General features: G+C 41.8%; 1 protein-coding gene across 6 annotated transcripts; it reads right to left on the bottom strand.

Annotated features, from left to right (window-relative positions):
- CLNS1A (chloride nucleotide-sensitive channel 1A) lies at nt 1-27,804 on the bottom strand. Of its 6 annotated transcripts, XR_004435647.1 has the most exons (8): nt 27,570-27,803; nt 19,193-19,329; nt 15,754-15,855; nt 14,989-15,096; nt 12,179-12,352; nt 7,718-7,807; nt 4,221-4,714; nt 1-619 (listed from the first exon to the last, which is right to left on the bottom strand). XR_004435647.1 is itself a non-coding variant. In XM_033204200.1 (7 exons), exons 1-6 carry the CDS (start codon nt 27,692-27,694, stop codon nt 7,740-7,742), a joined length of 714 nt encoding a protein of 237 aa, XP_033060091.1. In that variant the 5' UTR covers nt 27,695-27,803; the 3' UTR covers nt 4,166-4,714; nt 7,718-7,739. The 6 variants fall into 6 exon arrangements, 5 of the variants coding, with proteins under 5 accessions (XP_033060094.1, XP_033060091.1, XP_033060095.1 ...); XM_033204200.1 differs by lacking the exon at nt 1-619 and having other exon boundaries at nt 4,166-4,714; XM_033204201.1 differs by lacking the exons at nt 1-619; nt 4,221-4,714 and adding an exon at nt 5,604-6,813.

The following is a 27,804-nucleotide window of genomic DNA, read 5'->3' on the forward strand; positions in this document are numbered from 1 at the left end:
AAGATTTGGGGTTGTAGTAGACAGCTGTACATTTTTTGCAATCCAGCATCTAAGCATCCTTCTTATCTGGCGTAATCCACTCCTGTGAGCATCTGCATAGGAGCAGTGTCCTTCTATTGTCGAAGCTGAAAGACCCAGATACTCCTTCTGCCCTTGGCAATGAAGACACTCAGTGCCAACCAGAAGTTTGTATCTTAAGTGTGGTGACTCATAGACACAGGGACAATCAAGAAATCAGTCTAACAGCAGCGGAGGAATCGTAACATCTAATGTAGATTTCATCTTTTTATAAGCCTGGTTTATTTCAACTTTCCTGTCCATTTAGTGAGCTACCAGATAGCTTTCTAATAAAAATTTTCTGCTTAGGCCGGGCACGATGGCTTACGCCTGTAATCCCAGCACTTTGGGAGGCCAAGGCAGGCGGATCACTTGAGGTCGGGAGTTCAAGACCAGTCTGACCAACATGGAGAAACCCTGTCTCTACTAAAAATACAAAATCAGTGGGGTGTGGTGGCACATGCCTGTAATCCCAGCTACTCAGGAGGCTGATGCAGGAGAATTGCTTAAATCCGGGAGGCTTAGGTTGTGGTGAGCCAAGATCATGCCACTGCACTCCAGCCTGGGCAACAAGAACAAAACTCCATTAAAAAAAAAAAAAAAAAATTCTGCTTAGTCAGATTTGGATTTACAATCACAATTTGGGTTGATACAGGGTCATAATTTTATGAACATAAATTGCTACGCTGTCCTCGTATTTGTACTGTTTACTATAGAGGCTTAGACTGCTATATTTTGTGGGAATATAAGCACCTTTTTCTCCTTGTCAAACCCATTGTGTGCCTAGAAACTAGATATTCAAGTACATTAAACCTGTTTGTAGAGCAAGAGTAGAGATTTGCAGTGAAGGTGTGAGGTCCTATGAGAAATAAGTATAGATTTCATGATGTCTAATTGCTCAGTGGATTTTTAAACTTCAAGCTAATCAGATGTATTCTAAATAGTGAGTTGATATATTTGTAGCTGCTGCTTTCTGTTACGAAAAGGATTACTACTATTAGTTAACAACTACCATTTACTGAGCTATATTCTAGGCACTGTTGTTCTAAGTGCTTTACGTGTACTAGTGATTCATGTAATCTCCAAAATAATTCATTTTTTTGTCATTTGAAATTATGAAGTTCCCCTACTGATTTTACTTATGTAAATATAAACAGAGTGAGATGTTAGTGAAAATATGTTCCAGCTTCTTCATAAAGGGATGGCAATAATTCTATGAGGATCCCCATGAGAGACAATGCTTAGAATTCAGTTATTGGTCACAAAAGATGAGTCCCAGATATGGATTCATCCGTTCTATACTTTTAAAACAGGATTTGCATGAGAATCAGGTATACAATAGTGAACCCATCTGAAATCCTGCAGATAAATTCTATCTAAATATCTATTATCTCTGAGCAGTAATCATACCTGTCTTCTAAAAGTAAAGGACTATACAGATTGAATATCCCTTAAGCGAAATTATTGGGATCAGAAGTATTTCAGATTTTTGGAATGTTTTTAAAATTTTGGAATAATTCACATTATACTGGTTAAGCATCCCTAATCCGAAAATCTGAAATCCAAAATGCTCCAATGAGCAGTTCTTTTGGGCATCATGTTAGCACTCAAGAGTTTCAGATTTTGGGGAATTTCAGATTTCAGATTAGGAATACTCAGCCTGTATATTATGATCATCTGCATATAATCTCTCACCTTTACCAATATTGAGGAAGCTCCTAACAGAACCTCAAAAATACATAACCTTTTTTTTTTTTTTTTGAGACGGAGTCTCGCTCTGTCACCCAGGCTGGAGTGCAGTGGCCGGATCTCAGCTCACTGCAAGCTCCGCCTCCCGGGTTCACGCCATTCTCCTGCCTCAGCCTCCCAGGTAGCTGGGACTACAGGCGCCCGCCACCTCGCCCGGCTAGTTTTTTCTATTTTTTTTTAGTAGAGACGGGGTTTCACCATGTTAGCCAGGATGGTCTCGATCTCCTGACCTCGTGATCCGCCCGTCTCGGCCTCCCAAAGTGCTGGGATTGCAGGCTTGAGCCACCGCGCCCGGCCTCTTTTTTTTTTTTTTTTGAGACAGAGTTTTGCTCTTGTTGCCCAGGCTGGAGTGCAATGGCACAACCTCAGCTCACCGCAACATCCACCTCCCAGGTTCAAGGGATTCTCCTGCCTCAGCTTCCCAAGTAGCTGGGATTAGACGTGCCCCAGCACCACACCCAGCTAATTTTTGTATTTTTGTAGAGATAGGGTTTCACCATGTTGACCAGGCTGGTCTTGAACTCCTGACCTCAGGTGATCTGCCTGCCTGCCTCAGCCTCCCAAAGTGCTGAGATAATAGGTGTGAACCACTGCACCCAGCCTCTATTAAGGATTTAAACAAGTTTATCGCCTTGGCTCACTGTTACTTCTGCCTCCTGGGTTCAAGCGATTCTTGTACCTCAGCCTCCTGAGTAGCTGGGATTACAGGTGCCCACCACCAGGCCCGGCTAATTTTTGCATTTTCAGTAGGGACGGGGTTTCACCATATTGGCCAGGCTGGCTCAAAATCCTGACCTCAAGTGATCTGCCCACCTCAGCCTCCCAAAGTGCTGGGCTTACAGGTGTGAGCCACCACTTCTGGCTGGGACCATATCTTAATGAATACATTTTTTAAATGATAGAACCTAGAACAGAGAACCACTAACTCTAGCTTTTAGGAACATTTAGATGACTTACATTTTGGAAGGGAAATGTCTATGTACCTTTAAAGTGTCTCTACATCAGGAACACACAAAGAAAACAATTACAGCAACCCTAAAGTTAGGCTCAAATGAAATCAATAAATATTGTCTGGCTGATCATTATACATGTTATCTTTTAAAAGCCTGGCCTACTCTTTTTTCTCAGCTTCTATTTTCTTAACGCTACAGTTCTAATTTACTATTTAGTGAATTATAGCTCAATCTTTGAAAGTCATTTAGTCTAATGAGGAAATAAGCCCAGAGAGGTGCCCACATGCTTTGGTCTCCTGCCTTTTTGCATACTGCATTGACCACAGCAACACCAGTAAGAAACCCAGTGCACTCTGAATCTCCTCGATATTTTGCTATCAGAGCAATTTTGGCTTCATGGAAAGTCACAATTACAAATTTGTTCCTTTTAAAAGGAACTCAAATGGAATTTATAATACTAGCCTTGAGAATGCCCTGACTGCTTACTGAAGAATGGACAAACTCCTAGGATAGAATTATGAGTGTTGCTCAGATGGGTGGCAGAGAAACTTGGGAATCTCTTGTACTGCCATTGAAATGTTAACACTAAAACCCTGCAGCAGTGGGGAGAGTGTGCATGCTTTCTGCTGCTGGTAGATGGTAAGGCTGTATGATGTTTTAAAGCACAGGCTCAAAAATCACAGTTCACTATCTACATGACCTTAAGCAAGTTATTTTACATCTCTCTATAACTCAGTTTCCTCAACTATAAAGTGGGATAAAAGTGTATCTCATAAGTTAATTAAGAATATTATAATACATAATAAAGAACTCAGGACAGTGGCTGGTACAGAGAAGGTCTCAGTAAATTTTAGTTTCCATTTCAAGTGGCTGTTTTACTCACCTATTGTTAACAGACTCAGAAATTCTGAGAGTCTGGTTAGAAAAAGGAAAATTATTTTTTTTTTCAGTCTACCTTGCAAGCTGAGGGAAACCAAGTGACAATGCTGAAACGAACACTGGGCTGAGTGGCACCAAACATCAGTTTATTCACTAATTAGCCAAGTGATTCTGGTAGTAAGATTAGCTTGTATAGCCTTATTTTTAAGGCCACATAATGGTATCAAAAGTCCAAGTATAAATCAGTAATTACAAATCAGCCTTATAATACCCAGGTAATCTATGAAAACTAAAAATTGAGAGTTGATAAATACAAGAAATTACTGCTAATCTAAAAGGAAGTGGCAGAAATCCCCTGAAATGTGTTAAATCTTTGCCTTACTAAATACTTGCCAGAAGCTGTATTTTATTTCATGTTCTCCTTAATAAGTAAACAAAAATAAAGCCAACAAAATTCTCATATTTGCCAGCATTATTTTTTAAAACACATTTCTCATTAATGGTTTTAGTCAAGAATGAGAGCACAGTAATATAGAAAACCTAGGTTTATTTGTTAAGCTATTACAAAAACAAAACAATTACCATTTGAAGTACTTTGAGGACTTCATCCAAGACTCACTTGCTGTTACAGAAACTAACCTAAAAGGCTGGAAATTAAAGGATATAACCTAAGAGTTTATAACAGCAGACTGATAAAACATGGCAAAAGGAGCTCTCTCTTTCCTACCCAGTCTACCTACACCAAGCTCCTGTGCATTTTCACCACATAAATCTGCTAGCTTACAAAAGATGCACATAGTCAAGGCAGGAATTATAGGCCTACTCAGAGGGTACCCAGACACAGAAAGTTTTGGGGTAAATAATAAACTACAAATACCCTCTTGGTTAAGTTAATTCATCAAGTTAATAAAGGTCATATTATCTATCTTCTGCTGGTGACAACTTATTGTCTCAGTATAGTCTGTCTCAAGAAGGAACTGGTTCAGGTTGGGTTGTGGAAAAGGAAAAAGACTTCCATCAACTTCACTCCAGAGTGGAAGAGGCACCAAGTTCTCTCCTACAGTTAGGAGCAGAATCTGAAAAACAAAAGGTTCACAGTGTTTACAATAGTAATAATAATAATAGCTACTATTTATTGAATGCCTAGTCACAGAGTGCCAGAGGACTTAGGTACATTTTATCTCAGCCTCTGCAACAACCCTGCAAGGTAGTTGTTATCCTCTCCATTTTACACATGGAGGAAGTGAGGATTAAATAAGTTATATGCCTTGTCCAAAGGTGTACACAAGTATGTGGCAGAGTTGTGATTCCACCATTAATGTGCCATCTCCACCCCACCTCATGCATTGAGAAGTCCTAGTTCCATTATCATGAAATTAATAAATGGCTGCATAAATTACTCTAATTATTTATACCTTGTTCATTCTTTAAAAGCATGTACAATTTTAAATGATTAAAAATTTACACAGCCAGGTGTGGTGGCTCAGGCCCGTAATCCCAGCACTTTGGGAGGCCAAGGCGGGTGGATCACCTGAGGTCAGGAATTTGAGACAAGCCTGGCTAACATGGTGAAATCCCGTCTCTACTAAAAATACAAAATTAGGACCAGGCGTGGTGGCTCACACCTGTAATCCCAGCACTTTGGGAAGCCGAGGCAGGCGGATAACCTGAGGTCAGGAGTTCAAGACCAGCCTGACCAGACATGGAGAAACCCCATCTCTATTAAAAGTACAAAATCAGCCAGATGTGGTGGCACATGCCTGTAATCCCAGCTACTCGGGAGGCTGAGGCAGGAGAATCACTTGAACCCGGCAGGCGGAGGATTCGGCAAGCCGAGATTGCGCCACTGCACTCCAGCCTGGGCAACAAGAGTGAAACTCTGTCTCCAAAAAAAAAAAAAAATTACCCAGGTGTGGTGGTGGGCACCTGTAATCCCAGCTATTCAGGAGGCTGAGGCAGGAGAATCGCTTGAACCCAGGAGGCAGAGGTTGCAGTGAGCCGAGATTGTGCCACTGCACACCAGCCTGGGCGACAGAGTGAGACTCCCATGTCAGAAAAAAAAAAAAATGTAGACATTGTTTGGAATTCAGATCAATTATCCAGATGAAGAATATGTATAAACATTATTTACAACGTTTATACATGATAAACAGGGTGCAGTGGCTCATGCCTGTAACCCCAGCACTTTGAGAGGCTGAGGCAGGTGGATCACGAGGTCAAGAGATCAAGACCATCCTGGCCAACATGGTGAAACCCCGTCTCTACTAAAAATACAAAAATTAGCCAGCCGTGGTGGCACGTGTCTGTAGTCCCAGCTACTTGGGAGACTGAGGCAGGAGAATCGCTTGAACCCGGGAGGTGGAGGCTGCAGTGAGCCAAGACCACGCCGCTGCACTCCAGCCTGGGCGACAGAGCGAGACTCCATCTCAAAAAAAAAAACATTATGAATAAAATAATTCTCTGCCTCTGAGCTCTAGGATAAAATAAACAGAAAACAAAGCTCATTGAAAAGTTTGTGGCTATTTCACCATTAAAAAGAATCCTAAGAATTCTTGCCAAGGACTGCAGTAACACCCCATTTGTTTAACTGTTAGTGACATACCAAATGAGTTTCTCATGATTCTGATTAATTAAAGAGTGGCTGATGTTCTCTGAACAGTCTGTTCTTCAAAAGAAACATGTGAAAGCCCAAAGACCCAAAAATCTGTTTTCTAACTGCAATAAAACAGTTACTAAACAAGTATCACTGAACTGAAAAAATTAATATGCTATAATGTGACGAGAAATAAGGAAAGAAGACTTAAGTTGATAACAAAATATTTCCCATGAAGTAGAACAGTGAAGTTACTGACAATTGGAACTGGGAGAGCTAAAAATCAAAGTTAACAGAGCTCCAGTGATACGAACACATGATTTTAACAGAGGGGACATTGCTAATATTAGACTGTATGGCTACCACTGACAAACGTAAATGTGGAAATTAGAATTAAGTATTTAAGGGAAGATATAAATCATAGAACTCTAAGAGGTTATTTTCTGATAGTTCCACTGGCAGGACGTGAGAAGAAAGCAGAGGTCCAATATCACAATTCATGGTCAGTATAAGAAGCAATGTTATACAGTTTTCACAATGGCAGTAACTTGGAAGCTAACTGGAATTTTAAAAGGCTGGTTTCTGAAACGAAATAGAACAGGGGTAAAAGAATTAAAACTTGTAACTGGAGAAAAGCCAGTGATTACAGAACTAGGTTCAGAACTAAAATCTGTATCAGAAGAAATGAGAAGGAATTCTGAAATATTTATCACTGCAGGGAATAACAAAGGATCTCATAACTGGATGACTGATAGTGGTAGCAGAGTCAAGTCAAAACACATAAATTTTGCCATGCTATTACTATATGCTTTAGTAAAATAAAAGGAGGATAGCAAGAGCATCTCAAAGACTGGAGGATAGCCAGTATTCAAGAAAACAATGCTATAAGGTAGGAGGAAGTTGTAGTGGGGAAAGAGGAACAACAATTTAACAACAGTTTATAAAGGACTATTACAATTACTAGTTCTAGCTCTGTATGATATGAACATGACCTTCAGTTATTATCTAACATATAGTTGAAATACTTAGGCTGGCAAAGGACAATATATTTCTCAGAATAATGGAATAGCAAATAAATTGTCAGGGACAATTTGAGCTTTAAAAGAAGAAAAATATTTTTTAAAGAAAGAAAAAGAAATAGGCCGGACGCGGTGGCTCAGAGCTGTAATCTCAGGACTTCGGGATGCCGAGGAAGGAGAATCATTTGAGGCCAGGAGTTTGAGACCAGCCTGGACAACATAATGAGACCCTGTCTCTACGAAAAATTTTAAAATAAGGTGGGTATGCCTATAGTCCCAGCTACTTGGGAGGGTGAGGCAGGTGGACTGCTTGAGTTCAAGGCTGTAGTGAGCTAGGATCATGCTATTGCACTCTAGCCTGGGTGACAGTGTAAGACCCTGTCTCAAAAAAGAAAAAAAAAAAGTAGGAAGTAATCATTTCACATGATTTTCATGTTCAGTGACAAGGGAGAAAATGAACTACTCACCTTAAACCTGCATAAATCATTTTCAGTGATCAACATCTGCATCCTCAAACTGTCCAGCAACTGTTGGTGTGGTATCCACCTCCATGCCATCTAAACAAAAAAATTACTGAGCAATCCCTATGTACACTTCAAACAGGTAGATGCAACTTATAACTTCTACCAGAAGGAAGCTAGTGCCCTCTGCTGGTAAGAATTGCTTTTTCCTCTTTTTTGAAAAGAAAAGTCTGAAAGGACAAACTGAGAAAGAAAATGCTACCTGGGGATTTAGGCCACATCAAAATCAGTCTGTGACATTTACTGTGTCAATTGTCAACCTCAATACTAAAATAACTCTACGTAGGAACTTTCAAATGCAGGATCAACTGTTCACCCTTTACAGATCTAAGTATTTACTGCTGGGCTTTTTTTTTTTTAAGCTATCCTCACAAAGCTTACAACATAATTCAGGAGGAAGACAAAAATCAGTACAGCAAGCTTTTTGCTTATTTCCCCATTTTTGTCATCTCATTAAATAAAAGGTGGGAGGCAACAAGAGAAAAAAACAAGAGCCCTGATATGGTTTGGCTGTGTCCCTACCCAAATCTCATCTTGAATTCCCACGTGTTGTGGGAGATAACTGAATTATGGGGCAGGTCTTTCCCGTGCTGTTCTCATAATAATGAGTAAGTTTCATTAGATCTGATGGTTATTATAAGGGGGAGTTTTCCTGCAAAAGCTCTTTTTGCTTGCTGCCTTCCACGTACGATGTGACTTGCTCCTCCTTGCCTTCCACCATGATTGGGAGGTTTCCCCAGCCATGTGGAACTGTAAGTACAATGAAACCTCTTTCTTTTGTTAATTGCCCAGTCTTGGTATGTCTTTATCAGCAGTGTGAAAACAGACTAATGCCCCATGGAAAGAGTTGTCTTAGCTGGGCACAGTGGCTCATGCCTGTAATCCCAGCACTTTGGGAGGCCAAGGTGGGTAGATGACCTGAGGTCAGGAGTTTGAGACCAGCCTGGCCAACATGGTGAAACCCCGTCTCTACTAAAAATACAAAAAAAATACCCGGGCGTGGTGGCAGGTGCTTGTAAATCCCAGCTACTCAGGAGGCTGAGGCAGGAGAATGGTTTGAACCAGGAAGGCAGAGGTTGCAGAGAGCTGAGATTGCACCATTGCACTCCAGCCTGGGCGACAAGTGCACACAAAAAAAAAATCTCCAAAAAGAAAAAAAGAGTCATATACAGCTGTTTTCTTCGCTTCCTCACCTCCCAGTCACCCCTCAACTCTTTGGCCCACCAAAAAATGTCTTCTGCCCACAGCCCCAGGGCACCCCGTCACCTGCAGATGCAAATGTAACATATCTAAATTAACTGTTCATCTTTCCACATTAAAAAAATGCCATTTTTTTCCAGTCTTACTAAAGGGTGCCTCTTATCCATTTAAACTAGAAACCCTTACCCCAAGCCCCTAACTTCTGTTGCTTCTATCTCCTCAGAGTCTGAAATCTGTCAGGTCTTTTGATATTCACTGCCACTACCTAATTTAGGTGATCACCTCTTATTTAATATGTAAGTCACACAACAGGGTTTCTCTTTTTCTCTCCAGTATTTTTCTTCTCCAATCAGTTTTCCAAAGTATAACCACAGTCACCTTCTAAAACACTAATGAAATTCTTCAATGGCTTCCCACTGACCTAAGAGTTCCTCTAAGACGTTACCCAGTTCACTATCCTACTTTTAGCTGTTACCATAATAACTACCTTTCACACTGAACTACTTTCAGTTCCCCAAATCTGAATAGTCTCTTGAACCCTTCTTTGCACATGACTAATCCCTTTACCTGCATCTCCCCTCAACGTCTTCACCTGGGCCTTTTTTTTTTTTTTTTTTTTGAGACGGAGTCTTGCTCTGTCACTAGGCTGGAGTGCAGCGGCTTGATCTTGGCTCACTGCAACCTCTGCCTCCTAGGTTCAAAAGATTCTCCTGCCTCAGCCTCCCAAGTAGCTGGGACTACAGGCATGCGCCACTATGCCCAGCTATTTTTTGTATTTTTAGTAGAGACGGGGTTTCACCATATTGGCCAGGATGGTCTTGATCTCTTGACCTTGTGATATGCCCACCTTGGCCATCCAAAGTGTTGGGATTACAGGTGTGAGAAAACATGCCCAGCCCACCTAGGCCATCTCTATACATCTTTCAGATCTTGACTTAAATGTCACTTATTCCATGAAACTTAACACTTCCCCTGACTATCCAGGCTGGGCAAAGGGCCCAGCCCTTACGATTCCACAGCTGCCCAAGCACCTCCTATATCTCAATGCTGTATCTCAATGTACTGTTAACTTTTCTTCCACCAGAATGTCACTGATATGAAGTCAGTAACCTCATCCCTTGAGTACTGCTGTATTACCTGTACCTGGTACAGCTCAATAAACACCTCTTACATAAAGGAGCACATGAAGCACTAAAAATGCCACACTAAAAGTGTTTCACTGGCAAAAATAATGACGTGGGTGCTCAGGACTTCAGAGATGGAGACTGGCACAGGCTGAAGAATTTTTATATATAGGCAACTCCAATGTGTTAACGAGGCTTATGAATAAAAGTCCAAAAATCTCAACTTAGCAAAAAGTATTTATGACCTTAAAATCATTTGCTATAAGGCATGAAGTAAGCGTCCACATGGCACTCTTTAGGCAATTACTGTAATTAAAAAAGGTAACATCTTGACCGGGCGCAGTGGCTCATGCCTGTAATCCCAACACTTTGGGAGGCCAAGGCAGGCAGATCACCTGAGGTCAGGAGTTTGAGACCAACATGGTGAAACCCCACCTCTACTAAAAATACAGAAATTAGCCAGGCATGGTGGCGCATGCCTGTAATCCCAACTACTCAGGAGGTTGAGGCAGAAGAATCTCTTAAACCCAGGAGGTGGAGGTTGAAGTAAGCCAAGATCATGCCACTGTACTACAGCCTGGGCGACAGAGTGAGACTCCGTCTTAAATAAATAAATAAGACAGAATCATGGCTGGGTGCAGTGACTCATGCCTGTAATCCCAACACTTTGGGAGGCCAAGGCAGGCGGATCACCTGAGGTCAGGAGTTCGACACCAGCCTGGCCAACATGGTGAAACCCCATCTCTACAAAAATTAGCCAGGCATGATAGTAGTGGGTAATCCCAGCTACTCGGAAGGCTGAGGTGGGAGAATCACTTGAACCTGGGAGGCAGAGGTTGCAGTGAGCCGAGGGCACACAGAGCGAGACTCTGCTCAAACACACACACACACACACACACACACACACACACAAAGAATCAGTATATATACACACACAAAAGGACACAAACAAGAAAGGAGATGCAACAGAAAATTAATAGTAAATGCCTCTCAGAATTCTATTTAATTTTTCTACCTCTTCTTTGCCAGTGCATACTTTAAGCCAACATGGTGAAACCCTGTCTCTACTAAATATACAAAAATGAGCTGGGAGTGGTGGCAGGCGCCTATAGCCCCAGCTATTCAGGAGGCTGAGGCAGGAGAATCGCTTGAACCCAGGAGGCAGAGGTTGTAGTGAGCCAAGATCATGCCAATGCACTCCAGTTGGGGCAACAAGAGAGAAACTCCGTCTCAAAATAAAAAAAAGAAGGATGTGATAGTCAAACTTATGCATCAACTTGGCTAGGCAATGGTGTCCAGACAGTTGGTCAAACATTATTCTAGACGTTTCTGTGGAGGTTATTTTTTAGATGAGATTAGCCTTATAAACTGGTGAACTTTGGGTGAAGCAGATTACCCTGCATAGTGTGGTGAGTCTCATTTAATCAGCTGGAGGACTCAATAGGAAAAAGACTCACCTCCCCTGAGCAAGAAGAGATTCTGCCAGCAGAACTGCTGAGGCAGCAGAATACAACATCAACTCTTCTCTGGGTCTCCAGTCTGCCAGCTTACCCTGCAGATTTTGGACTTGCCAGCCTTCTGTCACGTGGGCCAATTTCTTAAAATCTCTCTCTCTTGCTTTGGTGGGTGTGTGTATACCTGAAGAGATGCCTGAATTGACAGCCCTCAGAGATAACCTACCATGGACTTCTAGCCTTCAAAACTATGAGACAATAAAATTCTGTTTGAGCCACCCAGCCTGTATGACACTTCGTTATAATAGCCCTAGTAAACTAATACAGAGATGCAACAGAAAATTAATAGTGGATATCTCTTAGTTAGAATTACACTTGTTTTTTTTTTTCATGTCTACTTTGCGCACATTAAAAGAATGTTTTTGACTATGAACAGACTATTTTGGTAATGAGGAAAAAAAAATCACCAAAAACAAATGACATAAGCATTCCCACACTATATAATTCTGTATCTGCTTTCTATACTACGGTCAATTATTTCTCTTAGTTATTAAAAGAACTTTTATGACTATCCATAACTTATTGCCCAAGTGCTCATCTGACTGTTCACAATGCAAAAGAACACTCACCTTCATAATCTCTTATTGAATCTTCTGTCCTGACCCCAGCCATATTATACTGGCTGCTCACAGACTGAGAGAGCATTCCTTCTAATCTCTCCAATGTGGCTTGGCCTTCTGCTGTTAGATGGGATAATCCTTCTTCATAGGTGTAAAATGTAGGGATGTCCCCCTGTCCTTGTTCTAAACAAACAGAAAACTTAAAGTTTAAATACAACAATTAGAAAAAACAAAATGGAATCCATAATGCATCTGCTGCCAGCCTGGCCAACACGGTGAAACCCTATCTCTACTAAAAATACAAAAATTAGCCAGGCGTGGTGGCACACAACTGTGGTCCCAGCTACTCAGGAGGCTGAGGCAGGAGAATCACTTGAACCCCAGAGATGGAGGTTGCAGTGAGCCGAGATTGCACCGTTGTACTCCAGCCTGAGCAACAGAGCAACATTTTGTTTTGAAAAAAAAAAAAAAAAAAAAAAAAGAATCTGCTGAAGGTAACATACAGTCCAAATAGGCTTCCAGGAGATACTTTTCAACATTTATTTATACACATATATAGGCTACTGCTGAAGACGGAAATACAAAAAAATGCCCCTACTCTCTAGGGTTATTAAAAGAGATAACAAGCCAGTAAATAGCAATTCCCAAAGAATTCCATGTCCAGGGACTAGAAAAAAAAAGTGTGTTCCTAAGGTCAGAGAGTCCTACATTATCCTGAGGTGGGAATTTTACAAGTGAGCACAAATTAATTTACATTAATTTGTATAATGAAGATGTTTTCTGATTAAAAAACATGCTCCTTTCTTTTTTTTTTTTTTTTTTTTGAGGCGGAGTCTCGCTCTGTCGCCCGGACTGGAGTGCAGTGGCCAGATCTCAGCTCACTGCAAGCTCCGCCTCCTGGGTTTCCGCCATTCTCCTGCCTCAGCCTCCCAAGTAGCTGGGACTACAGGCGCCCGCCACCTCGCCCGGCTAGTTTTTGTATTTTTAGTAGAGACGGGGTTTCACCGTATTAGCCAGGATGGTCTCGATCTCCTGACCTCATGATCCGCCCGTCTCGGCCTCCCAAAGTGCTGGGATTACAGGCTTGAGCCACCGCGCCCGGCCACATGCTCCTTTCTTAAAAAAAATCAGGGCCAGGTGCAGTGGCTGACGTCTGTAATCCTAGCACTTTGAGAGGCCGAGGTGGGAGGACTGCTTGAGCCCAGGAGTTCAAGATCAGCCTGGGCAACACAGTAAGACCTCATCTCTCCAAAAAAATGTTTTTTTAATTAGCCAGGCACAGTGGTGTGCACTTGTAGTCTCAGCTAATTGGGAGACTGGGGTGGGACAGCTTTAGTCCAGCAGCTCAAGGCTGCAGTGGGTGGTGATGGTACCACTGCCTTCCAACCTGGGCAACAGAGCTAGACCCTGTTTAAAAACAGAAAAAAAAAAAAAAAATCAGAAATTCTGGAACATACAAAAAGGATAAAAAATTTTAAATCACTCAAAAATCTCAGAAAGGTAAGGATATATTTGGACATATTTAGGTATGTGATGGAGAATCCCAGAAATGTGTTTATCTAAGGCCAGGAAGTGGGTGCACATGAAAGAAAGGGCTTTGGATACCCAGATTGGTGTACATAAGACCAGTAGGGAAAAGAAAAGAGAACAGCAAGCACTTCAAGCTATAAAGACTCTTTATCACACTACTGACTGCATTCTGGTCTGGGGAAGGCAATGGGAAAGAGTTCTTAAATAAATGACGTATAGTTCTGAGAAAAATAAATGAAGTATGGTTCTGAGAAAAAGAAATGACCTTGGCAGTGAGCTGTTTGAAGGAACATGTTAAATAAAGATGCAGGCCAGGCCCGATGGCTCATGCCTGTAATCCCAGCATTCTGGGAGGCCAAGGCCAGAGGCTTGCTTGAGCCCAAGAGTCGACCAGTTTGTGCAATATGGCAAAGCCCAGTCTCTACAAAAAATACACAAAAATTAGCCAGGCATGGTGGCACAAGCCTGTCGTCACAGCTACTCAGGAGGCTGAGCTGGGAGAATCATTTGAGCCCAGCAGGCAGAGTTTGCAGTGAGCAGAAATCACGCCACTGCACACCAGCCTGGGCATCAGAGTGAGACCCTGTTGCAAAATAATAATAATAATAAAACAACATAAATGATCCAGGTTCTCAAGGTGTAGAGAGAGAAGCTTGTTCTCTGGGGACAGTTGCCTCAGTTTAAAAGACTTTCTGACTATCCAGTTTCCTATCTACCATTTTCTTTCCTTCCATATGCTCTACTTATCCATTCTTCCCAACAATCTCTACTTTTTACCCTCAAAAATTTGTCTGCTGCAAAGGGCTTTGGCATAAAGTGTACTACTGTGTCATTCTCTTTCAATAATAATCTTACCAGCCAGGCGCAGTGGCTCACGCCTGTAATACCAGCACTTTGGGAGGCCGAGACAGGCGGATCACCAAAGGTCGAGAGTTCAAGACCAGCCTGACCAACATGGAGAAACCCCATCTCTACTAAAAATACAAAATTAGCCTGGCGTGGTGGCGCATGCCTGTAATCCCAGCTACTTGGAAGGCTGAAGCAGGAGAATCGCCTGAACCTGGGAGGTGGAGGTTGCGGTGAGCCGAGACCACACCATTGCACTCCAGCCTGGGCAACAAGAACAAAACTCTGTCTCAAAAGTAATAATAATAAAAATAATCTTACCATACTGCATATTTTACAGACATATAAAGAACTATAATCCTCTACCCTTAATACAAATAAATGCTTACAATGAAACACTAAACAAACAAACAAAAAAACACTTTAAAATCCATTTCACTAACCATGCGCTTCCACATCATATTCTTCTCCATCGTAGTCATCTGAATCCTCATCCTCAGGATCTGGATGCAAGGCCTGGCACTCGCACATTGCAGTGAACATCGCCTCCACTGAACAAGGGAATTAAACTGTAACCAATTTTTTTTTCAATGTAGAATAAAATTTTATAATAAAAATAATCATCAGTGCCAATAAATTTAATGGGTACACAAAAGGCCACAGTATTTACAAACTTGCCAAATTGTAAAATCAATCTTGAAAGCGGCTGAAGCAAAGGACAAGTCATAAAATAATAAGAGTTCATTATGAGAGATTATTACGATCTCTTCATGGCTCATGGGGTTTTCCAAGAAAAAAGGGTCAGAGTCCTGGTAAGACTGCTGGCATCAGGGTGAAGCCCCTCTCAGCTGATAGTGTTCTTTCCAGCCATCCTGAGATCTTCCACTTTAAAACTGCTGTAACTCCTCTGCCATCCAGCAGGTGAGATTAAGTCAACAGCACCAATCAGTAAAACTAACCAGAGTCCATTCACAAAAGAAAACCAGATAACAGAGTGTCTACAATATTCTCACTACATTCACAACCTTTGATGTTAATAGGTATTTGGTCCTCAATATTACCAATGCTAAAATGAAGAAAAAGCAGTAAAATGGAGGTAATGGTGGTAAAGGTGAGAGGTGTGTGTGTGTGTGTGTGTGTGTGTGTGTGTGTTAATTGGGAATGCTTGGTACATAAAAGGGGAAGAATCAATACTGTAGAACACTCACATGCTGATTTATCACTAGGCACAAATCTAAATTCAGTAATAGGTTCAACATCATCATCACTGTCTTCCTCTTCTTCATCAGCAACAGGTTCTTTTGATTCTTCTAGAAAATAAAAACACCCTTTTAATGTCATTATTTGACTTTAAAAAAATGAAGCGTATTGATAAATCTGAATACTGCAATTCAATTTTAATTTCCAATTGTGGTTGACAAATTTATTTCCAATTATGGTTGAAAAATCCTGATTATTTATCCAGTGAGCATCCTAGAAAAGCCTTGCCTCGATCTCCTTACCTCTAGATCCACCCACCTCGGTCTCCCAAAGTGCTGGGATTACAGGCGTGAGTCACCACGCCTTGCTGGGAATGAATTTTTAAGATTATTTTTAAGATAATCTAATCTCATCCACAGATGACAGAGCTAATGGTCATCTGTTTTTTTTCTGAGATTGGGACTTGTTTTGTTGCCCAGACTGGACACTCTTGCCCTCTCAGTCTCAAGCGATCCTCCCACCTCAGCCTACTAAGCAGCTAGGACTACAGACACTTGCCACCACATCCTGCTAATTTTTATTTTTTTGAGATGGAGTCTTACGATGTTGCCCAGGCTGGTCTCAAACTCCTGGGCTCAAGTGATCGTCCTGTCTTGGCCTTTCAAAATACTGGGATTGTGGCTGAGCGTGGTGGCTCAGGACTGTAATCCCAGCACTTTGGGAGGCCAAGGCGGGCGGATCACGAGGTCAGGAGTTCAAGACCAGCCTGGCCAACATGGTGAAACCCCGTCTCTACTAAAAATACAAAAATTAGCCAGGCATGGTGGTGGGCGCCTGTAATCCCAGCTACTCAGAAGGTTGAGGCAGAAGAATCGTCTGAACCCGGGAGGCGGAGGTTGTAGTGAGCCAGGATCACGGCATTCCACTCCAGCCTTGGTGACAGGGCGAGATGCCGTCTCAAAAAAAAAAATGCTGGGTTTACAGATGTGAGCCACTGTGCTCGGTCTTGATGGTCATTTATAAAGAGACTTATAGAGGTATGCCAAAGAGAAAAAAAATCTTGGAATTTGGAGAATCAGAATGTGAGGAACAAAGGCTGGGAAAATATGATTCAAGTATGTGTAATTTATGAGAGAAGTTTAAGATAAAAAGAACTGGAGGGCCAGGCGAGGTGGCTCACGCCTGTAATCCCAGCACTTTGGGAGGCTGAGGTGGGCGGATCACAAGATCAGGAGATCGAGACCATCCTGGCCAACACGGTGAAACACTGTTTCTATTAAAATACAAAAAAAAAAATTAGCCAGGCATGGTGGCAGGCGCCTGTAGTCCTAGCTACTTGGGAGGCTGAGGCAGGGGAATCGCTTGAACCCGGGAGGCGAAGGTTGCAGTGAGCTGAGATCGCGTCACTGCACTCCAGCCTGGCAACAGAGCAAGACTCTGCCTCAAAAAAAAAAAAAAAGAACTGGAGAATTAGTGAAATAAACGTGACCCAGGAAGATACTAATTTCTAGTAAGATAGGAAATCCTGCATATTTTACTAAGAAAGGATTACTCATAATCACATCAATTACAATCAAATAATCATATAGACTGTAAGATTATAGAGCACATATTTAAAACACACACCCTAAAACCTACTGAACTGCTTTTTCCTAGTTTAGGACTTACAGCATTTGCATTTTAAACAAGCTTCCCACGTATTTCTAATGTGTATCTGTTAGTCTTGAGTTTTAGAACCAGAGACCAATATACTCCCTTAACTTTTTTGGATGAAATTCAGGCTCAGAGAGATGCAAATGACTTGCCTAGCAAGTTAATGACAGAGTTTTTACCTTTTTTTTTTTTTTTTTCCAACAGAGTCTTGCTCTGTTGCCCAGACTGGAGTGCAGTGGCGCAATCTCAGCTCACTGCAACCTCCACCTCCTGGGTTTAAGCGATTCTCATGTCTCAGCCTCCCGAGTAGCTGGGATTACTGGCGCCCGCCACCAGGCCCAGCTAATTTTTGTATTTTTAGTAGACACGGGGTTTCACAATGTTGACCAAGCAGGTCTCCAACTCCTGACTTCAGGTGATCCGCCTGCCTCGGCCTCCCAAAGTGCTGGGATTACAGGCGTGAGCCACTGTGCCCGGCCTAATGACAGAGTTTTCTTATTCAATGTGCTTTTGCCCTTTATTATTAAACGCTATTTCCTAAGCCTTTCTCTTGATATGTACCTTTCCCACCTCCAATGCCCATCACTATTTAGGGCCATTTCACACAAGCATTTGGAGCTGACTGGCAAGAGTACCTCCAAGGTTTTGCATTTCTGGAAATGAATGAATGCTTTAAACTAAACATTACACATGATATTCTTAGTTATAAAATCATAGTTGCATTTACTTAGATGAAGAGTAAATTTTGTGCCTAATGCCTTATTAGGAAGTCTTACTACACTACTATACCCCAGCCTTTTACTTTTCCTAATCCTCTTCTTCAGACTTCACTAGATTTTTAAATGTCTTTGAACCTTTTCCAACGGCAAGAATTTGAAATCTTATAACAAAAATATTTTCAGATAGCTGAATCAGTCATTACCACTTAATGAGGCAGGGCTTGCCAAAAGTCCTAAGAATTACTAAATAGTGTCACAACTGAATATAAATGATCATATTATTATATCTGGAACCGTATTAAAATCCCAATTTGAAAGAGCAATAGCCTTATAGGTAAATTCATGGGATTGTCTCTTACACACTGCTTCAAAGAAAAGCAACCCATTATTTTAAACATGAACATCTTCACTAGATTTTTACAAGTCTTTGCAATTATCCCAAAGCAAAACTTGAGAATCTTTATATCCTACAGTTTCTCAACCTTGGCACTACCAACATTTGGATGGAATAATTCTTTGTTGTGGTGGACCATCTGCGCATAGCAGAATATTTAGTATAATAATAGCACCCTTGGCATCTAACTGCTAGATGCCAATAATATCCTTCCTCTTTCAACCAAAATGTCACTGCCAAATGTGGGGGAATGGTGAAGTTGGTGGAGGTCCATGGAAAATATATTCCCCCTATACCCACTGATAATCACTATTGTAACAAAACAGAACAGTTCTATCTTAAATTCTCAGAAGCACAGGGTATACTGATCCAAGCCTCTAAGGGTGCCTTTTAAAAAGAGAAAGGCAGAATAAACAGTGAAACTTTAGAGGAAAGCTAGAAATACATATCCATAATAAATGAAGAATTCTAAGTGTAAATATATAGAAATATATACAGACACACACAAACGTCCATTATGAAAACTTCAACTATCCAAGTTGCTGTGCTGAAATTTTGCTTAATAAACTACTATCCAAAATGAGTCAATGGCCTCAATGTTACATTGATTATTATCAAACACTTTTTTAAAATATAATTTGCTATCAAAGGAGGCATTAGATTAAATTACACCATACATACCTTCAAATTTGGCATTCACCATAACATACAAATGCTCTCCTAGACAGTCACTTCGGTCCCTGGATAATGCATGTAAACTAATGGTGGGGTATTCCAGTGAGAATCCTAAGCCAGAACCATCTAACCAAGACAGGCGGCTGAAAAACATGTTTTAAGTAGATTAGTTTTAGAAAGTAAATCCTAATGTAATATCACAAAGTATATAAAAGTTCAGCTTGGACACCTTTATGCATATAAATAAATTCAAGCTTACTTTTTTAGAAATGTTCATAAAATAAGAAAATTCAGTAGTGGAAATTGAATTTTCTTTAAGATCAATTCTGTTAAAGTCTCTTTCCCTCTAGCTACAAATTCAAACAGACTTGAAATTCCATTTTCCTCAGTCACATGTATGTTTCTATGACTTTCAAGCTTACTCTTTTTTGATATGTCTTCAAACACCCTCTTTGCTTTTGCAAATCCTCCTCTCTTCTATGAGGTCTCCCTTCAACTACACCAGTCCATAAAGACCTCTTCTTTTTCTGATTTGCAAATTTTAGTACTTAACTCTGTGGTAACGAGTCTTATATGTGCCCTTATGGAATATGAGCTATTTGACGGCAGAACTCATCACATTCCTTTATTTAACATTCTTCAAAACCATTAACAAAGAGCTCAGGAGGTAAGTATGCAATAAATCCTTGGTAATCATTTGTTTCTCCAAGAATCCTACACTAAAAGACATAAATGGGTGTCATTACACTCGCCGCAACTCAGGAAATATTTATTACCTTGAGAGACAGACTCCCTGAAGCCTCTCATTTACTCAACATCTTTAAGAGAAAGCCACAGAAAAGCTAGGCCTAGTTTTCCCTCAAATGTGGTCAAATGCAAATATTTTATTGGTGTACCAAAGGAAGCACATCACCAAAATCAGTATGTTAAGCTTTCAGTAGAAGCTAGCTAATTTTCTGATAATACTTCATCCATCTGTACCACTTAGCAGAAAAAAAGTAAAAAATCCTGAAGAAGCCAAAAAAAAAATGTTAATGCAATACAGTGGTTGTCTAGGGCTAGAAGGAAATGGGAATGTCTGCTAATGGGTACCAGAGGTTCTTTTTGGGGTGAAGAAAATATTCTAAAATTGTGGTGATAATTACACGATTCTGTAAACAGACTAAAAACTACTGAATTGTATGTTTAAATGGTTAAACTGTATGTTATATGAATTATTTTTAAAAGTTAATGAAGTAAGACCCATGTATCATTCTATATTCTATACAATTTTAACAAGCCTGGCTGTCTAATTTTTAACCAAGCAAAAACAAAAGTAAAACAGGAAAACCTAGGACTGCCTTGGGCAGGAACAATGACAGTGTGACAGTCTGAGATCATTCATGTTCAGTGGAAGGGGAGAATGAACTTCACACCACAGTTCCCCTAAAGGAAATCAATGTCTAACCACATACTATGAGTGTTAAACACGTCTGACCCTCAGTTACCAAAAGCATTACCAAAACAAAGGCAGATTATTAGGCTGTGGTGATAACTGTACAAATCTGCAAATATACTAAAACTTATGTAATTGTTTACTTCAAAAAGGCAAAAGTAAGTATATGCACTGTCATATGGAAAGATCTCCATTCAACATTCTTATCAAAAAAAAAAAAAGTAAAGGAAATCTAAGAAGCTTAAAGGTGATAAATCTTTGTTTTTGTTTTTTTGAGATGAAGTCTCGCTTTGTCACCCAGGCTGGAGTGCAGTGGCATGATCTTGGCTCACTGCAACCTCCACCTCCGGGGTTCAGGCGATTCTCCTGCCTCAGCCTCCCAAGTAGCTGGGATTACAGGCCTGTGACACCACACCTCGCTAATTTTTGTATTTTTAGTAGAGACAGGGTTTTGCCATGATGTTCATGATGGTCAGGCTGGTCTCAAACTCCCAACCTCAGGTGATCTGCCACCTCGGCCTCCCAAAGTGCTGGGATTACAAGCCTGAGCCACTGCACCTGGCCTAAAAGTGATAAATCTTAAAGAGCTAAAAGTGATAAAACCTCTACAAATTATTTTCCAGAACAACTCATTCCTACTGGTTCCAAAGAAACATTGTATTATGTAATGAGTTATGTGCTGTATGCATCTTTCCTGCTCACTGCCTTCCTTTTAATGTGGAGATGAAATAATATCCAAGTATCACGAGTCCCCTACAAAAGCTATATAATTTTAAAGCAAATAAACTGCCCTTTTCTGATCTCAAAAATTTTCTGGCATTATCACAATTCAGAAAGAAACATTCCAAATTTGGGTGTTCAAAATAATCTCAAATATCCAGAGCCATAAAACCTGAATGAGGGCATGGAAAAACTGAAACCTAAACATAGAATCATTGCCTATCAAATTATGGCCTTTACTTTTAAAAGCCATAATAATAACTCTGTAATTCCTTACTAGTGCAGAGAGAATAAAATGCTCCTCTGCACAGCATTTGCTGTGGAGCTCTCATAATCTTTACATGAACTGGGATTATGCACTCTACAGGACAGAAGCCAAGTTCCACACTTAAAAACACTTACTCTAATGGTTAAATTCTTTTTTTTTTTTTTGAGACAGAGTCTCGCTCTGTCGCCCAGGCTGGAGTGCAGTGGCGCAATCTCAGCTCACTGCAAGCTCCGCCTCCTGGGTTCACGCCATTCTCCTGCCTCAGCCTCCCAAGTAGCTAGGACTACAGGTGCCCGCCACCTCGCCCGGCTAGTTTTTTCATATTTTTTAGTAGAGACGGGGTTTCACTGTGTTAGCCAGGATGGTTTCAATCTCCTGACCTTGTGATCCGCCCGTCTCAGCCTCCCAAAGTGCTGGGATTACAGGCTTGAGCCACCGCGCCCGGCCCTTTTTTTTTTTAATAAAAAATGAAAAGAAACCCCTAGGTTTCTATATTTTACTTTTTCAGATTTACAAATGCATATCATATATTAATATTCACAGATATTTTTAATGGAAAAACAACTTACTTTCAACAACTTACTTTTTCCAACAGCATGTTACTACGTTAAAAAAGATCTGACATTATAGGCCAAGCGTGGTGGCTCACGCCTGTAATCCCAGCATTTTGGGAGGCTGAGGTGGATGGATCACCTGAGGTCAGGAGTTCCAGACCAGCCTACCAACATGGCGAAACCCTGTCTCTTATTAAAAATACGAAAATTAGCTGGGTATGGTGGCAGGCACCTGTAATCCCAGCTACTTGGGAGGCTCAGGCAGGAGAACTGGTTGAATTCAGGAGGCAGAGGTTGCAGTGAACCAAGATCACACTACCACACTCCAGCCTGGGCGACAGTGGGGAGACTCTATCTCAAAAAAAAAAAAAAAAAAAAAAAAAGAGATTTGACAGTACATTCATTTATCTGGCAATTTTAATTTGAACAAATAGCTATTAACAACAAATTAAATCCTATTGCACGTAAATTATTCGTTGTACCACCACCAGATTTTCTAATTCTAGCAGAGGCCACGATGAAATAGGCCAGACATGCTGCCATTAAAGTTTGCTGGGATGAGACTGTAATAAATCTACTCAAAGTATTCAAGTTACAACTTTTAAAGTGCTGTAGAGAAACATAAAAGATTTCACTGTATCATCTAAAAATATAACTGTTTTGTCTGATCATTAAATTCTGATTTTCATTTACTCTTTGTATATATTCTAGAAGAAATCCTTCTAAAATATCTAATTAACCATACCCAGTTTCAAAGACACTGTGAGTCAAAAGGGAAAGACAAGAAGAATTAGAAACCAAGTGAACATGTAGAGAAAATGTTTTGCTAAATTCAAATGCTTTTGCACAAGTATGGTCAGTGTCCTTTATTCCCAGCATGGGATGAAAAACAGGACAGGAAGCTACAAGAGGTCTTGAATTTGGGTTAACTTAATTATTTGGTTTAAAATTAATTTGGGAATGAGATACAAAAAAAAATTATAAGTTTAAACTACTAATTTTAATGTGATAACCTATTTTATTTTACCTGTTTTAAACTATTTTATATTATTCATGCCTCTGTATCTTCCTTATTTGGATAAAAATTCAACTTCCTGGCCAGATGCAGTGGCTAATGCCTGTAATCTTGGGAGACCGAGGTGGACGGATCACCCGAGGTCGGGAGTTTGAGACCAGTCTGACCAACATGCAGAAACCCCATCTCTACTAAAAATACAAAATTAGCTGGGCGTGGTGGCGCATGCCTGTAATCCCAGCTACTCAGGAGGCTGAGGCAGGAGAATCTCTTGAACTAGGGAGGCAGAGGTTGCAGTGAACCGAGATTGCACCATTGCACTCCAGCCTGGGCAACAAGAGTGAAATTCTGCTTCAAAAAAAAAAAAAAATTCAACTTCCTATAAAAAACTAAGCTCTGAAATAAGTCGGAGATTCTAAATCTTTCAACACAAATCTGAGAGACTAAAACCAAGTCCAGCCAAAACCTAATCTGTTGCTGTCCCTCTCTGCCTCAAACTAAATAGTTTCACCAAAGCCTAAAGGCTATAAGCCAAACTCATGAACATGACTGTCTTCTTCTCCAGCTTTGTTATCTCTGGGCATTCTCCCTCACTGCCTCAGAGGAAGAACTGCTGGACTGTATATACATGTATACAGTATGTGTGTGTATTTATACTTTTTTTTGTATTTATGTTTCACACACACAAAAATGATCTTGGCCTGGCACGGTGGCTCACGCCTGTAATTCCAGCACTTTGGCAGGCCGAGGCGGGTGGATCATGAGGTCAGGAGTTCGAGACCAGCCTGACCAACATGGTGAAACCCCGTCTCTACTAAAAATACAAAAATTGGCTGGGCGTGGTGGAGCACGTCTGTAATCCCAGCTACTCGGGAGGCTGAGGCAGGAGAATCACTTGAACCCAGGAGGTGGAGGTTGCAGTGAGCTGAAATCGTACCACTGCACTCCAGCCTGGGCAACAGAGTGAGGCTCTGTCTCAAAAAAAAATAAAAATAAAAAAATAAATTATCTTAAAGAAGAAACATAAGAGATTTGTTGGCCGGGCGCGGTGGCTCAAGCCTGTAATCCCAGCACTTTGGGAGGCCGAGACGGGCGGATCACGACGTCAGGAGATCGAGACCATCCTGGCTAACACGGTGAAACCCCGTCTCTACTAAAGAAAAAATACAAAAACTAGCCGGGCGAGGTGGCGGGCGCCTGTAGTCCCAGCTACTCGGGAGGCTGAGGCAGGAGAATGGCGTAAACCTGGGAGGCGGAGCTTGCAGTGAGCTGAGATCCGGCCACTGCACTCCAGTCCGGGCGACAGAGCGAGACTCCGCCTCAAAAAAAAAAAAAAAAAAAAAAAGAGATTTGTTTGTGAAAAGCTGAAACAAATAATTTTTAATTTTTTTAAGAGACAAGGTTTCACTGTGTCACCCAGGCTGGAATGCAGTGGCATGATCACAGCTCAGTGTAGCCTCAACTTCCCAGGATTAAGTAATCCTCCCACCTCAGCCCCCCATAGTAGCTGCGACTACAGGTACATGCAACCATGACCGGCTAATTTTTGCAATTTTGTATTCTTTGTAGAGACGGGGGTTTTGTCATGTTGCCCAGGCTGGTCAAGAACTCCCGGGCTCAAGCAATCCGCTCACCTTGGCCTTCCAAAGAGCAGGGATTTACAGGTGTGAGCCACCTTGCCCAGGCTAAGAATTTTTAAAAAACTGGTAAGAGGCCGGGCGCGATGGCTCAAGCCTGTAATCCCAGCACTTTGGGAGGCCGAGAAGGGTGGATCACGAGGTCAGGAGATCAAGACCATCCTGGCTAACATGGTGAAACCCTGTCTCTACTAAAAATACAAAAAACTGGCCAGGTGTTGTGGCGGGCGCCTGTAGTCCCAGCTACTCGGAGGCTGAGGCAAGAGAATGGCGTGAACCCGGGAGGCGGAGCTTGCAGTGAGCCGAGATCGCGCCACTGCACTCCAGCCTGGGTGACACAGCGAGACTCTGTCTCAAAAAACTGGTGAGAACTTAAAAAGAGTTATACTTCCTTGGTGTGAGAATTGTATTGTGGTTATACAAGATAATGTCCCTGTTCTTCTGAACAGGAAGTGGAAAACATGTCTGCAATTCTCAAATGGCTCAGAAAAAAAAGAAAAACAGACAAACATGGCAAAATGTTAACTAATAAATCTTTGTGAAGGGTGTATGGGTAGTAATAACACTTACAACTTTTCCTTAGGTTTGAAATTTTTCTTTTTTTTTTTTGAGACAGTCTGTTACCCAGGCTGGAGTGCAATGGCGTGATCTTGGCTCACTACAACCTCTGCCTCTTGGGTTCAAGCAATTCTCCTGTCTCAGCCTCCCAAGTAGCTGAGATTACAGATGCCTGTCACCACACCCGGCTAATTTTTGTATTTTAGTAGAGATGAGGTTTCACCATGTTGGCCAGGCTGGTCTTGAACTCCTGTCCTCAGGTGATCTGCCCGCCTCGGCCTCCCAAAGTGCTGGTATTACAGGCGTGAGCCACCGCACTGGACCGTAGGTTTGAAATTTTTCAAAATGCAAAAACCAATACAGGACTGTCCCTCAAAAGGAGTTATAATATTGAAAGAAGTGTCAACATACAGCAATGTCATGAATAAAAAAGGAATGCCTGGGAACTAGGAATGTATCTGTGCTCCATCTTCCACCACTTCAAAGAAACTGCTTTCCCCAAATACCAAAGATTTCCTTGTCAATACTCAATATACGCTCTTCACATTTTGTTTTGACTGCTCCTTCCTCCTTTCTCAAGTCTTTTCTTCCATGACCCACCCATAGGTGTATCCCTAGGGTTCTACACTTGGTCCTCTTCTCTTCTGAGATAGCTAATCCATTTCCATGAGTATACACTAATACTTCAACGACTTCCAAACATCTATCTTTAATACCACTTTCCCAAGACACACACTCTTTTTTTTTTTTGACACAAGGTCTCACTCTGTCACTCAGGCTGGAGTGCAGGGGCACAATCACGGCTCACTGCAGCCTCGACCTCCTGGACTCAGGTGATCCTCCCATCTCAGTTTCCTGAGTAGCTAGGACTACAGGCCGCCACCATGCCTGGCTAACTTTTGTATTTTTTGTAGAGACTGGGTTTCGCCATGTTACCCAGGCTAATCTCGAACTTCTGGGGCGATCCACCTGCCTCAGCTTCCCAAAGTGCTGGGATTACAGGTGTGAGCCACCGTGCCCGGTCCAACACACACTCATATGTACAATTACTCCACACATGTCCTGACCAAACTCATTATCTGCCTCTTACCTCAATCTTGCTTTTCCTACCACCCATATGTCCTATCTCAGTGACTGGCCTGAAGCCTAAGCTTTGTTCAATGTCTACATTTCCCTTTAAAGCAACAGTTCTTTATAGTTTTTGTGCTCTGGATTCTGTGGTAGGCAAAATTTTGGCCCCCAAGACCTTCAGTTTCTGGTGTCATGCGTGTGAATATGTTATATTACACAGCAAAAGGGACTTCGCAAACCTAATTAAGGTTGCCAGTGGACAGCAACATAGGGCGATTATCCTGGATTTTACAGGTGGTTCCAAAGTAATCACATGAGTTCTTAGAGAATTTTCTCTGGCTGTCGACAAGTGATGGGGCAAAAGGGGAAGCAACACATATCTGAAGGGCAGGAAAGATTAAATGTGTCATTACAGGCTTCAAAATAAAGAGAACTAAATGTCAAGGAAACAGGGACCTCAGTTCTACAACCACAATATTTAAGGTAGATCTATCTGACTGTGAAAATACCAAAGTGCTCCAGGTGGCCAAATAAAAGGGCAATTTCTTCCAGGACCCCAAAACGGGAGTCTGGTACCTCTGCATATGACCCCTGTCTGTGTCGAGTTAAGGATGTTCCTCTCTTTACTATTCCTACAGAAAAAATCTATATTGTGTAACCAAACTTTCAAAGTCCTCCACCCTCGGCTCTGAAACTACGTATCCTGCAGAGGGGAACACCTCCTGCATCTGTTCATCCGGAAAGACAGGCACATTTCAGACTCTTAAAACGAGACCGTGCGTTAAGGGCAACGCACGCGCCAGACCTCCAGTAAAAGGCGAGTTAAAAAAAAAAAAAAGAAAGAAAGAAAGAGAGAAAAAGAAAGAGGAAAAAAAGAAAAAAAAAAAAAGTACAATCCATGAGGGGAAATTCCGGCCCGAGAAAATAGAGAATGGAAGACTCCGGAGGAGTGCTAGAAAAATCGAGCCTTCCAGCCGGTACAGGTATCCCTAAGGCGTCCCGGACACGCGCCCCCGCTCCCAGCAGCCCTCCAGGCCGCCCCTTCCCCGGCTCCTTCGCACCGCCTGCTCCAGCAAGGAGGAGGGTGGCACGCAGGCGGCCGGCGCTGGGGACCGGGAACCCTACCTCTCAGCGATGTAAAGGGTACCAGTGCCGAGGCCCTTCCCGTTCAGCACAGCCTCGGTGTCTGGTTGTTGCCGCAGGAGCCCCTCCGCCGGCCCAGGAGGCGGGAAACTTTTGAGGAAGCTCATAGCAGCAGACAGTGCGACAACACAGCCCCTGAGGGAGTTAGAACACAGCAATGCGTGCACCACACCGCTCGCCCTGGAAGAGGCACTCACCCCGGAAGAACAACTTAGTC

The sequence above is a fragment of the Trachypithecus francoisi genome, unplaced genomic scaffold (assembly GCF_009764315.1).
Source record: "Trachypithecus francoisi isolate TF-2019V2 unplaced genomic scaffold, Tfra_2.0 Lachesis_group8, whole genome shotgun sequence".
Classification (NCBI taxonomy): domain Eukaryota; kingdom Metazoa; phylum Chordata; class Mammalia; order Primates; family Cercopithecidae; genus Trachypithecus; species Trachypithecus francoisi.

Excerpts from the sequence above, each read along its gene's own strand:
- CLNS1A (XM_033204200.1), bottom strand. The coding sequence starts at position 27,694 with ATGAGCTTCCTCAAAAGTTTCCCGCCTCCTGGGCCGGCGGAGGGGCTC. Across the intron at positions 19,330-27,569 it reads ACCCTTTACATCGCTGAGAG|CCGCCTGTCTTGGTTAGATG; the intron begins GTAGGGTTCCCG and ends CATGTTTTTCAG. Across the intron at positions 15,097-15,753 it reads GCCTAGTGATAAATCAGCAT|TGGAGGCGATGTTCACTGCA; the intron begins GTGAGTGTTCTA and ends TCCCTTGTTCAG.